General features: G+C 66.7%; 1 protein-coding gene across 4 annotated transcripts; it reads left to right on the forward strand.

Annotated features, from left to right (window-relative positions):
* The first annotated feature begins 149 nt into the window (after window positions 1-149).
* On the forward strand, window positions 150-12,762 carry BAZ2A (bromodomain adjacent to zinc finger domain 2A). 4 transcript variants are annotated; one of them, XM_085212243.1, is made up of 29 exons: window positions 150-231; window positions 2,104-2,244; window positions 2,581-3,132; window positions 3,365-3,544; window positions 3,971-4,180; window positions 4,298-4,522; window positions 4,607-4,667; window positions 4,739-4,847; window positions 4,925-5,026; window positions 5,148-5,358; window positions 5,431-5,492; window positions 5,656-5,721; window positions 5,795-5,986; window positions 6,062-6,316; window positions 6,883-7,097; window positions 7,178-7,252; window positions 7,463-7,625; window positions 7,718-7,777; window positions 7,870-8,005; window positions 8,078-8,655; window positions 8,733-8,958; window positions 9,047-9,202; window positions 9,278-9,444; window positions 9,533-9,810; window positions 9,882-10,014; window positions 10,095-10,241; window positions 10,332-10,525; window positions 10,614-10,757; window positions 12,534-12,762. In XM_085212243.1, exons 2-29 carry the CDS (start codon window positions 2,106-2,108, stop codon window positions 12,694-12,696), a joined length of 5,199 nt encoding a protein of 1,732 aa, XP_085068369.1. In that variant the 5' UTR covers window positions 150-231; window positions 2,104-2,105; the 3' UTR covers window positions 12,697-12,762. The 4 variants fall into 4 exon arrangements, with proteins under 4 accessions (XP_085068369.1, XP_085068372.1, XP_085068370.1 ...); XM_085212244.1 differs by lacking the exon at window positions 150-231 and adding an exon at window positions 510-714; XM_085212245.1 differs by lacking the exon at window positions 150-231 and adding an exon at window positions 962-982.
* Window positions 12,763-14,211: the final 1,449 nt, after the last annotated feature.

Genomic DNA, 14,211 nt, shown 5'->3' on the forward strand with positions numbered 1-14,211 from the left:
GCGGCCGAAGGGAGTGGGGGAAACGCGGTGTTCCCTGCGGGGGGGGAAGAGGAAGGGGGGCGGGGGGGTCCTTTAGCAGAGCCCCCCCCGCCGCAAAGCGCTGCGGCCCCTTTAAATGGCGGCGCGTCCCGTGCCCGGGGGGGGCGGTGCTGACATCACGCGGGGCCGCGAGCACCGGCACAGCCCCGGGCGGCCCTGCGGCACCGGCACCAGAACCGGCACCGCCCAGAGGTAGGGGCTGCGTGACGCCGAGACCCCCCCCATCCCCCTGGGGGTGAGACCCCCCCCCCCCAAGCTGGGATCGGGGCTCCGCACCGGGACGGCGTCCCCCCAGCCCTCGCAGTCGGTGCCGGTGATGTCAGCGGGGAAGCGGAGGAGCCGTTCCCGGTTGACGGCGGTGGGAGGCGGCGGCCCCACGTGGGGGATTCCCCCCCGCCCTCCCCGACCCCTCCGGGGGCGGAGATCCCCCCCCACGTGGGCGCGCGTCCGCCCCGCGCTGACGCCGCCGCCGCTCCCGGTGACGCCACCGCGGTGACGCGGGGAGGAGGGCGGGGCGGGGACCGCCCGGCGGCGCGCGGCGCTTCCTGCCCTGCGCCGCTCGGCCCGGTCCGGTTCGGCTCCGCTCTGCGGCCCGGTCCGCTCGGAAGGACCGCGCCATGCGGAGCCGCATCCCGCCCCGCACCGCGTGAGCCGGGCCCGCAGCGCCGCTGCCAGGTGCGGGGGTCGAGGGGGGACGGCGGGCGGAGCGCTGCGCGGCGGTCGGTAACGGCGGGGGCGGCGGTTGGGACCTGCGGGGCTCCCCCCCCCCCCCCGCCCCCTCCCTTTTCTCCTCCCCCTCCCGGCTCCGTCGGTTTCCCGTTCCTCCCCCGCGCACTTTCCCGCAGTCACCGTCCTGGTTTCCCCCCCCCTCCGGTGGGAACGCGGCCTCTGCGCGGGGGCGGCTGCCGGAGGGCTCCCGGTGCGGTTCGCTGCGGTTCTCCCGGTACCGGACCCCCCCCCCCCCGCCCTCCCCGCAGGAAGCGGCCGAGAAACGAAATGGCAGCGGGCGTTGCGCCGCGTCGCGTTGTTTTGAAGCGGCTCCGGGAACGGCTGCGCGGAGCCACACAGCAGCGCTGTACCGGGGGGTTGGGGCAGCCCCCCCCCCTCTTTTCCAGCCTCATTCTCCTGCCCCCCCCCCCCCGCTCCCGGCTCCGGTTTCAGCCGTGGCCCAATTCTGCGCTCTGCCGGCAGCGGGCGGCGCTCCGGGTTGGGACGGACGGCCCGGGGGGCACAGCGGGACGAGCCCGGGGTCCCCCCCCCCCCACTCCGCGCTCGTTCCCGTCCTCTGAGTTTATTCTTTTTTCCCCCTCCGCTCCGGCCTGCAGCAGCACCTGCCCGGCTCTGCTCCCCCCTCCCCCCGATCTTTGGTAGCCCCGGAGCATCAGTGCGGTGGGGGGATGGAAGGGTTCTGCTTTTAATCCGTGGCTCGGGGCAGCCCCGGGGGTGGAGGGGAAGGGGGGGGGATGTGTCACCCCTGGGGGGGGCAGCGGCGGTGTCCTCGTGGGACCGTGACGAAATCTGTGCCCGGGTTACGACACGGCCCTGCCTGGCGCTGCAGCGGCGAATTCGGTGCCCTCCGTGTGCGGGGGGGCTGCGGGGGTCCCTTCGCCCTGCGCGTCCCCGCGGAGGTGGCACCGCGCGGTGCCCCCAGCTGCGAATTGAGGCCGTCCCCATCGGAGCAGCTGCGGGCACAGCCCTGGGGGTGGGGGGAGGGGATGGGGGGGGGGATGGGGCTGAGCGCCCTCCGGCACCGCTGGACTGTTGGGGGGGGGGGGGTGAAGGGGTGTCCGAGGAGCGGCCATCCCTACACACAGCACCGGGAACTGCGGTGCTCCCGGGGGGGGGGGGGGCGGGCCGTGCCACGTCCCTGCAAGGTCACGGGCGCATTGGGGGGGGGGGGGGGGATCTGCGGTCTGTGCCGTGCTGGGAGCACAGGGATGGGGGGGGGAGTGATGGGACCCTCCGTGTAACAGCGCGGCACACCGGGGCATGGCAGTGGCTATGGGGCTGATCCTGGGGGTCGTGGCACCTCCATAACCCCGCTCCTTTTGCACCCCCCCGCAGCCATGGACACCGATAACCATTTTGGCTTTGCGGGTCTTCCCCCCGCACCCACTGCCTCAGGACTGAAACCCACCGCGCCTTCCTCAGGGGACAGCCCGTACAGCAACGGGGCCGCGCTCAGCTTCCCCCCCCAGGGGAAAAGTGAGTATGGGGGCGGCTGCGGGGCTGTGCAGCATAGGGGTCCTGGCCTTGTGTTCGTGGTGCGAGGCGTTGGCGTGTCGATGTGGGGCTATAGGGCTGGGGGGCCACCAAGCGCAGCTGTAGGGCGGGGGTTCCTGGTGGGGTCTGCTGTGTGCCCCCCAGCCCAAAATGGCCAGGCTGGGGGCTGTGCGTGTGGGTTTGGCCGTGAGCTGATCCCTACGCAACCCCACAGCAGGGCTGCGGGTGATGGCAGTCCTGCATCCATCCCCAAGCCCCTCTCTCTTTGGGTTGAAGGTAATCCCCAGCACTAACGTCTCCACTCTCCCCCTCCCGCAGGTCTGAACGGGGGCATGAATGTCAACGGCTTCTCTACTGTATCTCACACCACTACTTCAGGGACCTTCACCTCCAGCACGCATTCCTCGGGGCCCCCCCACCTCCACCCCTACGACTGCCTCTGGGACTACACGCAGTTCCAGCCCCCCGGCGGCCTCAAGGACGGCAGCCTCGCTCAGTTCCCCCTCAACGGCGTCTCTGGGGGTTCCAGGCCCTCCTCCCCCGGGCACAGCGCGAACCTTCGGGGCGCGGGGACGGAGCTGTGGGGCAACGGCACGTCTGGGCCCATGGGGCTGAACTTTGACTCTCAGGAGCTGTATGATTCCTTCCCCGAGCAGAGCTTCGAGCTGATGCCCAACGGCCCCACCAGCTTCTACGCAGCCCCGCAGCCGTCCCCTATGCTGGGCTCTGGAGAGCCGCCCTTCCCGTTGCCCGAGGAGGAGTTGGGGGGGGACGCAGACGATGCTGAGGCCTCCAAGGAGCTGCCCCCCCCCATCGCTGAGAACGGGGCCGGGCTGGTGGGCAGCATGGAGCTGGAGGACACGCAGCCAGGTAGGGCACGGCGGCGGGGGTCGTGGCGGGCCGTGCCGGGTAGCCGTGTTCCCATCCATCCGCAGCACTCAGGACCCCACCTCCATGGGGTTGAGACCCCTGGGTGGGAGCTGGGGGGGTCCGGGCCCCGGGGGGCGATGGGCAGCGCGCAGCCGTGGTGGGGGGTGGTGGTGCCCTCTGGGTCCCCCGCTCCGCTCCCAGGGTTGTTCCCGCAGCTTTCTGCTCCCCGCAGACCTGAAGCTCTGCGCTTACAATGGCGCGGCGCCCGCCGCGGTGCCGCTGGGCCGGGACAGCCCGGGCCTGACCTCCAGCACCGCCAGCCTGGGGCCCGCATCGCCTATGGGCGCAGCGCTGGAGGACACGCAGCTGCTGAGCGAAGACCCCCTGGAGCCCTTCGAGGCCTTGGCCGGAGGTAGGGGGGGCTGCGGGTCGGGGGCTGGGGGCAGCGCGGCCCTCCGGGCGACGGCGACGGCCGCTGCGCTGCGCGGCCCTGGCGGAGGGGCGGGCCGGGATGGCGCGGTCCCTCCTCCGCTCCGGCCTCCCTTCCCAGCGCAGTGACGAAGCTGTTCCTCAGCGCCTGAACTTCCGCGCTGCTGAACATCTCCGCGCCGCCACGGCCATTTTGGGCTCCGCTTCCCAACGGAGGAGGCGTGGCCGGGGGCTGCGGGCTCCCTTAACCCCTCTCCTCCCGGCACCCGCTGGGGGGGGGGTCCGTCATCCCCGCGGCCGTGTGGCTGTGTGCCCCCGGTGCGCGCAGAGCCGGGGGCTCCCCCGTGCAGTGCTGCCCATTGAGCTCTTTGCACTGTGTCGTTTTCCTCCCACCCCCCTCTCCCCCCAGACCCCGACACCGGTGACCTCTATGCGATGGATGAGGCGCAGCTGGTGGGCGACAAATCCCCCCTGGAGGAGCCCCCCGACGACGCGCCCGGCCCCCCCCTGCCCGCTGCCAGCCCCCCCCTGCCCGCTGCCAGCCCTTTCAGCCTGCTGGCGGCCCACCGCCCAGCCCCCCCACTGCTGCCCAGCCCTGACTCACCGCCCCCCCTGCACGGTACGTGGGGCACCTTTGTGGTGCTGAGCCCCAGCTCGGTGCTGGAGGGGCGGCCTCCCATGGGAGGAGCAGGAAGGGATGGCCGTCGTGTTGATGGTGCTGACTTTGGCCCTGCAGACAGCAGCCCGGAGCTGAGCGGCGGACACGCAGGGCCGGAGCAGTCGGGGTCTCTGGAGCTCAGCGCTGCGCTGGAGCCTGAATCCCCGTGTCCTTCTGCTGAGGAAGAGGAGGAGGAAGAGGAGGATGAGGAGGAGGAGGTGGCTGACAGCTGCACGGAGGCTTCAGCTGCTCCAGAAGGAGAGAGCAAGGAGGAGGCCGCCCCGCTGAGTACATCGGTGGGAGGTGAGGATGGATGGAACCTCCCACCCCCCCCCTCCGGCCGAGTGCCCCCCACACCCCTGAGCTGCTCCCCCCTCTGCCCCACAGGCGATGTCCCACGCAGGCGCATTGCCACCCCCGAGGAGGTGCGCTTCCCCCTGCAGCATGGGTACGTGCTGTCCCCATATCCACGTCCCACGTGGCTGTGCGGGACCCGGGCTGAGCCCCCTCTGTGTGCAGGTGGAGGAGAGAGGTGCGCATCAAAAGGGGGAACCACCGCTGGCAGGGAGAGACGTGGTACTACGGGCCGTGTGGGAAGAGGATGAAGCAGTTCCCGGAGGTGATCAAGGTACGGTGGGGGGGCTGGGCTCTGAGCGGCCCCCCAACTCTGCCAGGGTTCCTCATCCTCCTCCTCCTGCCCCCCAGTACCTGAACAGGAACGTGGTGCAGGATGTCCGCCGTGAGCACTTCAGCTTCAGCCCCCGAATGCCGGTGGGGGATTTCTATGAGGAGCGAGACACGCCAGAGGTGCGCAGTCACAGCGCTCTGCGGGGCACTGCGTAACGGGGTGCTCCGCTCTGCGTGACGCTGCTGCAGCCGCGGGGCTGTGGGCCGCTCCCCTCGGGGCTGACGGGGTTTCCTCCCGCAGGGCCTGCAGTGGGTGAAGCTGAGCCCCGAGGAGATCCCGTCCCGTATCCAAGCCATCACCGGGAAGCGCGGCCGACCCCGCAACGCCGAGAAGGCGAAGCCCAAAGAGCTGCCTGCCATGAAGCGCGGCCGTGGGCGGCCCCCCAAGGTCCGGATGGTGGATCTGCTGAGCAAGACGGACGCGCGGCTGCTGAAGAGGCTGGAGGCACAAGGTACCCCCCCCCGGCCCCCAGCCCGCCCCGCAGCCCGCTGGCTGTCACCAACCGTTCCCTCCATTCTCACAGAGGTGCTCAGTGATGAGGACAAGCTGAAAATGAGCAAAATCAAGAAGAAAATGAGACGGAAGGTAGGAGTGGTGCCTGGGGAGGGCTATGGGCAGCCCTAGGGCCCCTCCATCTTGGTGGCTGACACGGAGCCTTCCCCGGCTGCCGAGCACTGAGCAGCCCCCTGCCCTGACCACCGGGCGCCCGTGTTGCTGCCAGTCCCTGAGCTGCTCTTCTTCCCCCCAGGCCAAAAACAGGCAGAAGCAGGAGGCAAAAGTTCCCAAAGCGAAGGAAGCCAAGAAGAAGTCCAAGGTGGGTCCGCAGCAGCCATGGGGAAGGGAGCGAGGGGGCTGGAGGGGCCACCCACCCCGGGGTCTGTCTCCAGGCCAAGGAGAAAAAGGGCAAAGCGGAGAAGGGCAAGGACAAGGGGCGGCCCAAGGAGAAGAAGGGCAAAGGGACACGCAGGGTGGACAAGGGGCTGCTGGCCCAGCGGCGCCTGGAGGAGCGGCGACGGCAGCAGCTCATCCTGGAGGAGATGAAGAAGCCGACGGAGGATATGTGCCTGGCGGACCACCAGGTTGGGATGGGGAGGGGGTCCAGCAGGGCTGAGCCCCCTGCGCCCCCTGCCCTGACCGCCTCATTTTGCCCCCAGCCGCTGCCGACCTTCTCGCGCATCCCAGGCCTGGTGCTGCCCAGCCGCGCCTTCTCCCACTGCCTGACAGTGGTGGAGTTCCTGCAGAGCTATGGCAAGGTGCTGGGCTTTGACCCCAGCAGGGACGTGCCCAGCCTGAGCACGCTGCAGGAGGGGCTGCTGGGGGTGGGCGGCAGTGCCGGCGCGGTGCAGGACCTGCTGGTGCGGCTGCTGCAGGCTGCGCTCTACGACCCCGGGCTGCCCCCCTACTGCCAGGTACTGCCCCTCCTCTGCGTCCCCTGCCTCGTCTCTGTGTCCCTCCATTCCGTGTCCTGATGCCCTTAGTGCCCGTGAGGCTGCCGCTGCTGCAGGCCCGGGGTGGGTGAGCGCTGCGTTTTGGGAGGTGCTGCCACGCTGTAGCCCCAGCTGGGACACCCCACCCCAGGCTTTGCGTTTTCCCAGTCACACAACCACAGAAGGGTTGGGTTGGAAGGGGCCTCGAGGATCTCGAAGCTCCAACCTCCTGCCACACGCAGGGCCACCAACCTCCACGTCTCACAGCAGCCCAGGCTGCCCAGGGCCCCATCCTTGCTGGCCTCGAACGCCTCCAGGGATGGACGGGGATCCACAGCCTCTCTGGGCAGCTGTTCCAGCACCTCCCCACTCTCACAGCAAACAACTTCCCCCTGACAGCCAACTGAAAGCTGCCCTTCCTCAACCTCAAACCATTTTCCGTTGTCGTGCTGCTGTCTACCCTTTCCAAGAGTCGACTCCCACATTGATGTCCTCCCCATGTTGTCCCCTTCCTGCTGCCCCCCCCCAACGCCTCCCTCTCCCCGCAGTCCCTGAAGATCCTGGGTGAGAAGGTGTCAGAGATCAGCCTGAACCGTGACACCGTCTCGGAGGTGCTGCGCTGCTTCCTGACAGCACACGGGGCTGAAGCTGAGCTGTGCACGGGGCTGCGCACCAAACCCTTCCAGGCGCTGCTCCCGGAGCGCAAAGCTGCCATCCTGGCCTTCCTGGTCAATGAGCTCAACAGCAGCGCCCGCATCATCAGGTGAGCAGAGAGGGGGGAGCGCCAGCTGTGCCCCCACCCCATGGAGCTGAGCCCCCCCCCCCCCCTTCGTATTCTTGCAGTGAGATTGATAAGACACTGGAGAGCATGTCGGCATACAGGAAGAACAAATGGATCATCGAGGGACGGCTGCGCCGGTGGGTGCTGTGGGGTGGGGTGGGGTGGGGAGGGGGACGAGGCTGTGCCATGGGATGGGGATGGGGCTGTGCTGTGGGATGGGAAATGGGGATATGCCATGGGACGGGGGCGGGGCTGCTCCCCAAACCCACCCCCCTGATTCAAAGGGCTCTGGGCACGGGGGGAGCTCTGCACAGGGTCTCCACTGTCACTGTGCTGTGCCCCGTCAGGTTGAAGGTGGCCCTGGCCAAGAAGACGGGCCGCCCCGAGTCAGAGCTGATGGCACTGGAGGACGGGCGACGCCGGCGCAGCTCCCGCCTGTGTGAGGAGCCAGGGCTGGAGCTGGAGGAGGAGGAGGAGGGTCGGGGCCGCCGCTCCCGCCGGGACGAGGAGGTGATGTTTGGCATTGGGAGCGCTTGGGGATGGGATGGAGTGGGGTCTCAGGGTCTCCCCTGGTCCTGATGGTCCCTCACTCCCCCCCCCAGGCCGACACATCCACCTCCAGCATCCCTGAGCTCGAGCGGCAGATCGAGAAGCTGGCTAAGGTGAGCGGAGGTGCAGGTCTGTGGGTCCCCATCCCATGGCTGTGACCCCTCCCCTCCTCGCTGCAGCCCCTCACCCCGTGCCCTTCCCACAGCGGCAGATGTTCTTCCGCAAGAAGCTGCTCCACTCCTCGCAGACGCTGCGGGCTGCCTCGCTGGGCCAGGACCGGTACCGGCGTCGGTACTGGGTGCTGCCCCACCTGGGGGGGATCTTCGTGGAGGGGGCGGAAGGTGAGCGGGGTTGGGGCCGGGGGCTCGCCGGGGACCCCCACGGTGCGACCCGCCCTCATTCCTCCCCCGCAGTGCCCGAGGAGCGCCCGGAGGAGCCCCCGGAGCAGAAGGTTCTGTGCCCGGGGCCCGCGGTGAAGGAGGAGCCGCCGGACCCCGAGGTGCCGGTGCCGGTTCCCCAGCGGGTCACCGTGAACTGTGTGCCCGCACGCGCACGGGGACGGCCGCGGAAGAGCAAAGAGGAGCCGCCCCCCCCGCCCGTCCCACCGCCCGTCCCCCCGCCCATGCCCCCCAAATCGCCGCCCATCAACGGGGCTCTGGAGGAGCCGCTGGCACTGGGGCAGAGCCAACACGACCTCAGCCAGTCCGCCTTCCTGTCGTGGCTCAGCCAGACGCAGCCCTCGCTGCTCACCGACGCTGTGCTCACCCCGGACAGCAGCCCCGGAGCGGGGGATGTGGGGCTGCCGCCCCTCGAAGCCTCGTCTGACCCCACGGAGGAGGAGAGCAGCACAGAGACTGCGGATACGCAGGGGCCGTGGTTCAGCCCCCTGCCCCGCGATGACAGGGTCCCCCACGCGCCCTTCTCGGCTGAGCCCCCGCCACCCCACAAGGAGCAGCCCCACAGGGAGCAGCCCAAGGCCTCAGCCAGGCAGGTGGGTGCTGCGGTGTATGGGGGGCTCTGAAGAGCGATGGGTGGGGATCTCCTACTCACCGTGCTCCGTCCCTACAGCTGAATGGGCTCCCAGCGGATGACTCCACCTCCCCTCTGCTCGCCTCCACCCCGGTCCCCGCCGGTGCCAGGGCCCCCCCTGCCTGCCCCCGCAGCCGGAACAGCCTGGAGAAGCTGCAGGACCCCCCGGGGCAGCCCAAGCGCCGGGGGCGGCCCCCCACCAAGTTCTTCAAGCAGATGGAGCAGAAGTACCTGACGCAGCTGACGGAGCAGCCGGTTCCCCCCGGTGAGAGCACTGCCTGGGGTCGGAGGGGGGGACGTGGGGGAGGCGGGCAGCTCTGCGGGACCGATCTGACCGCGGTGCTGCCTCGCAGAGATGCGGAGCGGGTGGTGGTGGCTGCAGGACCCCGAGCAGCTGGAGGCGGTGGCACGAGCGCTGCACCCGCGCGGCATCCGGGAGAAAGCGCTGCATAAACACCTGACCAAGCACAGGGAGTTCCTGCGGGAGGTCTGCCTGCGTGCTGCCACGGGTACGGGACGCGTGCGGCTGCGGGCTGCGGGCGTGGGTCCGCGTCCCCCCTGCCGACCCCTTCGTGTGCCCCCAGACCCCATCTTCCATCCCCGCCCCGAGGCGGCCGCCGTCACCGCCGCGTCTCAGGAAGCCTTGGCCCAATGGTCGGTGATGGAGAGGGCGTACGAGGCCGACCTGTCGGTGCTGCAGTGGGTGGAGGAGCTGGAGCAGCGCGTGCTGATGGCCGACCTGCAGATCCGGGTAGGGGGGGGGGTCCCCGTGCGCGGAGGAGGGGGGGGGGGGTCGGCCCCACAGGAGGGTCTCGGCCCCGAGCACCTCCGTCCCGTAGGGGTGGACGTGCCCCAGCCCCGACTCCACGCGCACTGACCTGCGGTACTGCGAGCACAAAGTGGAGCCCCTGGAGGACATCACGGTGCGCGGCCGGCGGGACGGGCTGCCCCCCCGGCGCGAGGACAACAACCCTCTGGACCTGGCGGTGCTGCGCCTGGCGGCGTTGGAGCAGAACGTGGAGCGGCGCTACCTGAAGGAGCCGCTGTGGGCGCCGCACGAGGTGGTGCTGGAGAAGGCGGTGCTGAGCGGCCCCGAGGAGCTGAGCCCGACGGAGATGTGAGCCCCCGCCCCCTTACACCCCCCTGCGACCCCCCGGCGCTGTGCTGAGCCTCGTCCCCCCCCCGCAGCGCCTACGAAATCACCCCCCGCGTGCGGACGTGGCGGCAGACGTTGGAGCGGTGCCGCAGTGCAGCTCAGGTGTCGCTGTGCATCCACCAGCTGGAGCGCTCCATCGCCTGGGAGAAGTCTGTCAACAAAGTGGTGAGAGCGCGCTGCCGGCGGGGGGGGGGGGATCCGGGGATCGGGGGAGACCACCGTTCCGAGCCCCTCGACCATTCCAGACGTGCCTGGTGTGCCGGCGAGGGGACGACGATGAGAACCTGCTGCTGTGCGATGGCTGCGACCGCGGCTGCCACCTCTACTGCCACCGCCCGCGCATGGCGGCCGTGCCCGAGGGCGACTGGTTCTGCTCGGTCTGCGTCTCGCGGGTACGGCGGGGGTCCGGGCGGTGCGGGGCCGCCGTCGGGGCCGGGTGCCGTCGGTGACCCCGCGCCTTTATGCCCACCCCAACCCCCCAGGCACAGCAGTACCCGGAGCCCCTCACCCCGCGGCGGGGGAAGAAGCGGAAGCGGGGCCGTGTGCCGGGGGGGGGCGCAGTGGAGGACGGCAGCCCCCGACGCAGGGCGGCATCGCGGCGCCCCGAGGGGGCTTCCCCAGCCAAACGACGTGCGGTCCCCCCGCGGGGCCCACCCGGCGATCTGACCTTCTGCGAGTGAGTGTGGCGGGGTCCGGGTGAGGGGGGCGCATCCCCAGAGTCCCCCTCCTCCCAGCACCCAGCTCCCGTCCCTCTCCCCCTCCAGGATCATCCTGATGGAGATGGAGGCACACGAGGACGCCTGGCCCTTCCTGGAGCCCGTCAACCCCCGCCTGGTGCCCGGCTACCGCCGCATCATCAAACACCCCATGGACTTTGGCACCATGCGTGTGCGGCTGCTGCGGGGCGGGTGAGTGCAGTGTTCCCCCTCTGTGACCCCCCCGCAACATCTCTCCCCTCTCATACGCTCCCTGTGTGCCTATTGTGTGCCCCCCAACCTCTCTCTCCCGTATCCCCCCAACATTTCCTCTCCAATATCTCTCTCCTTTACGCTCCCAACATTTCTCTTCTGACCCCCCCCAACTTTTCTCCCCTATGTGCCCCCCGACGCCTGTAAACTCCCCCCAACTTTTCTCCCTTATTATGTGCCCCCCCCCACATCGCTCCCCTACACGCACCCCCAACATCTCTCCCCCCAACAATTCTTCCCTGTATCCTCCCACATCGTTCCCGTCTGTCCCCACGACATCTCTTCCCTGTACATCCCATAATACCTCTCCCCTGTACGCTCCCCCAACTCCCTCTTATATCCTTCCCCAACTGTTGTGTTCTATCCCAAACTCTCTCCTATATCCTTCCCCAACTGTTGTGTTCTATCCCAAACTCCCTCCTATATCCTTCCCCAACTGTTGTGTTCTATCCCAAACTCCCTCCTATATCCTTCCCCAACTGTTGTGTTCTATCCCAAACTCCCTCCTCTATCCTTCCCCAACTGTTCTATTCTATCCCAAACTCCCTCCTATATCCTTCCCCAACTGTTCTGTTCTATCCCAAACTCCCTCCTATATCCTTCCCCAACTGTTGTGTTCTATCCCAAACTCCCTCCTATATCCTTCCCCAACTGTTCTGTTCTATCCCAAACTCCCTCCTATATCCTTCCCCAACTGTTGTGTTCTATCCCAAACTCCCTCCTATATCCTTCCCCAACTGTTGTGTTCTATCCCAAACTCCCTCCTATATCCTTCCCCAACTGTTCTATTCTATCCCAAACTCCCTCCTATATCCTTCCCCAACTGTTCTGTTCTATCCCAAACTCCCTCCTATATCCTTCCCCAACTGTTGTGTTCTATCCCAAACTCTCTCCTATATCCTTCCCCAACTGTTCTATTCTATCCCAAACTCCCTCCTATATCCTTCCCCAACTGTTGTGTTCTATCCCAAACTCCCTCCTATATCCTTCCCCAACTGTTGTGTTCTATCCTAAACTCCCTCCTATATCCTTCCCCAACTGTTCTGTTCTATCCCAAACTCTCTCCTATATCCTTCCCCAACTGTTGTGTTCTATCCCAAACTCCCTCCTATATCCTTCCCCAACTGTTGTGTTCTATCCTAAACTCCCTCCTATATCCTTCCCCAACTGTTCTGTTCTATCCCAAACTCTCTCCTATATCCTTCCCCAACTGTTGTGTTCTATCCCAAACTCCCTCCTATATCCTTCCCCAACTGTTCTATCCCAAACTCTTTCCTATATCCTTCCCCAACTGTTGTGTTCTATCCCAAACTCCCTCCTATATCCTTCCCCAACTGTTGTGTTCTATCCCAAACTCCCTCCTATATCCTTCCCCAACTGTTCTATCCCAAACTCTCTCCTATATCCTTCCCCAACTGTTCTATCCTATCCCAAACTCTCTCCTATATCCTTCCCCAACTGTTCTATTCTATCCCAAACTCTCTCCTATATCCTTCCCCAACTGTTCTATTCTCTCCCAACCCTCCCCTATTATATCCCCCCAACACCTCCCCCTCCGTGCCCCCCCATAATTCCCCTATATTCTCTCCCACTCTCTCGCCTGTTTTTATGCCCCCTCAACGCGGCGCCCCAACCTCTCTCCCCTTTTACATCACCCCCTAACATTTCTCCCCTTACCCTCACCACCCCCCCCCCCCCAAACAAACCCCTCCCCAGGTACTCGAGTGCAGCCCAGTTCCGAGCTGATGCCACTCTGGTGTTTGACAACTGCCGGACCTTCAACGAGGACGACTCGGCCGTGGGCCGCGCAGGGCACAGCATGAGGCGCTTCTTCCAGAGCCGTTGGGAGGAATTCTACCAGGGACCCCCCCAGCACTGATGCTACCTGCTGACTCCCCCCTCCCCCCCCCTCCCCCACAACCCCCCACCCAGGGCCCTCCCCCCCCCCCCCGCCCCATACACCCACCCACCCCCCCACAACGCCCGCAGAACTGTGTAAGCCAAAAAAAAAAAAAAAAGAAAAAAAAAGACAAAAAAAAAACCAACAACAAAAAAAAAAAAGAGGCTTTTTTTTTTTTTTTTCCTTTCTTTCTTTTACCAAATTTTCAGTTTGCCGATGACGAAACAGAAGCAGCCCCACACCCCCAGCACCCCCCCTTCATCCCCCCCCCCTCCCCCCCTCCCCACAAACGAGGAAAGCAAATAACCTCCCTCCCCCCGCTGGGAATATTTAATAATAGCAATAGTTTGTAGTGAATGTCTCCATGCATTAAGGCCAGTAAAGTGGACTTAACCCCCCCACGGCCCCCCCCACCCCCCCCCCCCCCCGCAGACACTTTAAGGGAGGGCCCTCCCCACCCCGGTGCGCCCCTTCTGCTGTAGGACCCCCCCCCCCCCCCCTCAAAATGCACCGGGGTGGGTGCTGCCCGCCCCTCCCCCCCCCCCCAGGCCACCTGGCTCCAGGGACCAAGGGGGTGGGGTGGGGTGGGGGGGCAGGGGCCCCCCCCAGCCCTTTCCCCACCACCACTTCTCAGGAAGACCCCAACCTCCCCCCCCCCCTCCCCGACTTGAGGCCCCACCCCCCTACCCCCATGGGACCCCTCAGGAACGCTACTGCACCCCCACGGGGGGGGGGGAGGGGGGGGCGTGCGGGGGGGGTCTTCCCTTCCCTCCCCCCCCCCTCACACCCCCCAACAGGGACTTGAAGCCTCAGGCAGGAGCTGCCCCCCCATCCAACCCCACCAGGCTGTGGGGGGGTGCAGCGCCAGGTGGGATTGGGGAGCGGGGGGGGGGGGGTTCAGGTGGGGGTTCCCCCCCCCCCCCTTGATAACCTGGGGTCCTGCAGTGGGCCCCCCCCTCCCCCCCGCCGGTCAGGATATACGGGTACTGCTCTGGGGGTCGGCAGCCGGCGGGGAGGGGGGGTCCCTGACCCCACAGAGCACTGAAAACAACTCACCTACCTGGAGGGGAGGAGGGGGGGGCCAGGCTGCATCCCGCCCCCCTCCCCTTCCCCCCCCCCCCCCTCCCCCAACCCCCCCCCCCGTCTCAAAGTAGCCTTTTTTCTATCGGATAAACCTCAGAAAACTTTTTAATTTTTATTTTTATTGTTTTGCTTTGAGATAAAAAAGAAAAAAAAAAAAGAGGTGGAATTTGAGGTCTATTTGAACTGACTTTATATGACGCATAAATATTTATATTTTATCTAAGGACGGCGCCCCCCCCCACAAACCCCCCCTCTGAACCCCCCGCCCCCCCCCCCCAATCTGTGCTTTGTTCGGAGCTGTCGGGATTTCTTTCTTTTCTCCTTATTTCTTTTTTTTTCCCCATTGTGGGAACGTTTTTGGGATCCTCCGCAGCGTTTCGTGTCCGTTGGAGTTCAGCCCCCCCCCAACCA

This window comes from Meleagris gallopavo, chromosome 31 (assembly GCF_905368555.1).
Source record: "Meleagris gallopavo chromosome 31, MGAL_WU_HG_1.1, whole genome shotgun sequence".
Lineage (NCBI taxonomy): Eukaryota > Metazoa > Chordata > Aves > Galliformes > Phasianidae > Meleagris > Meleagris gallopavo.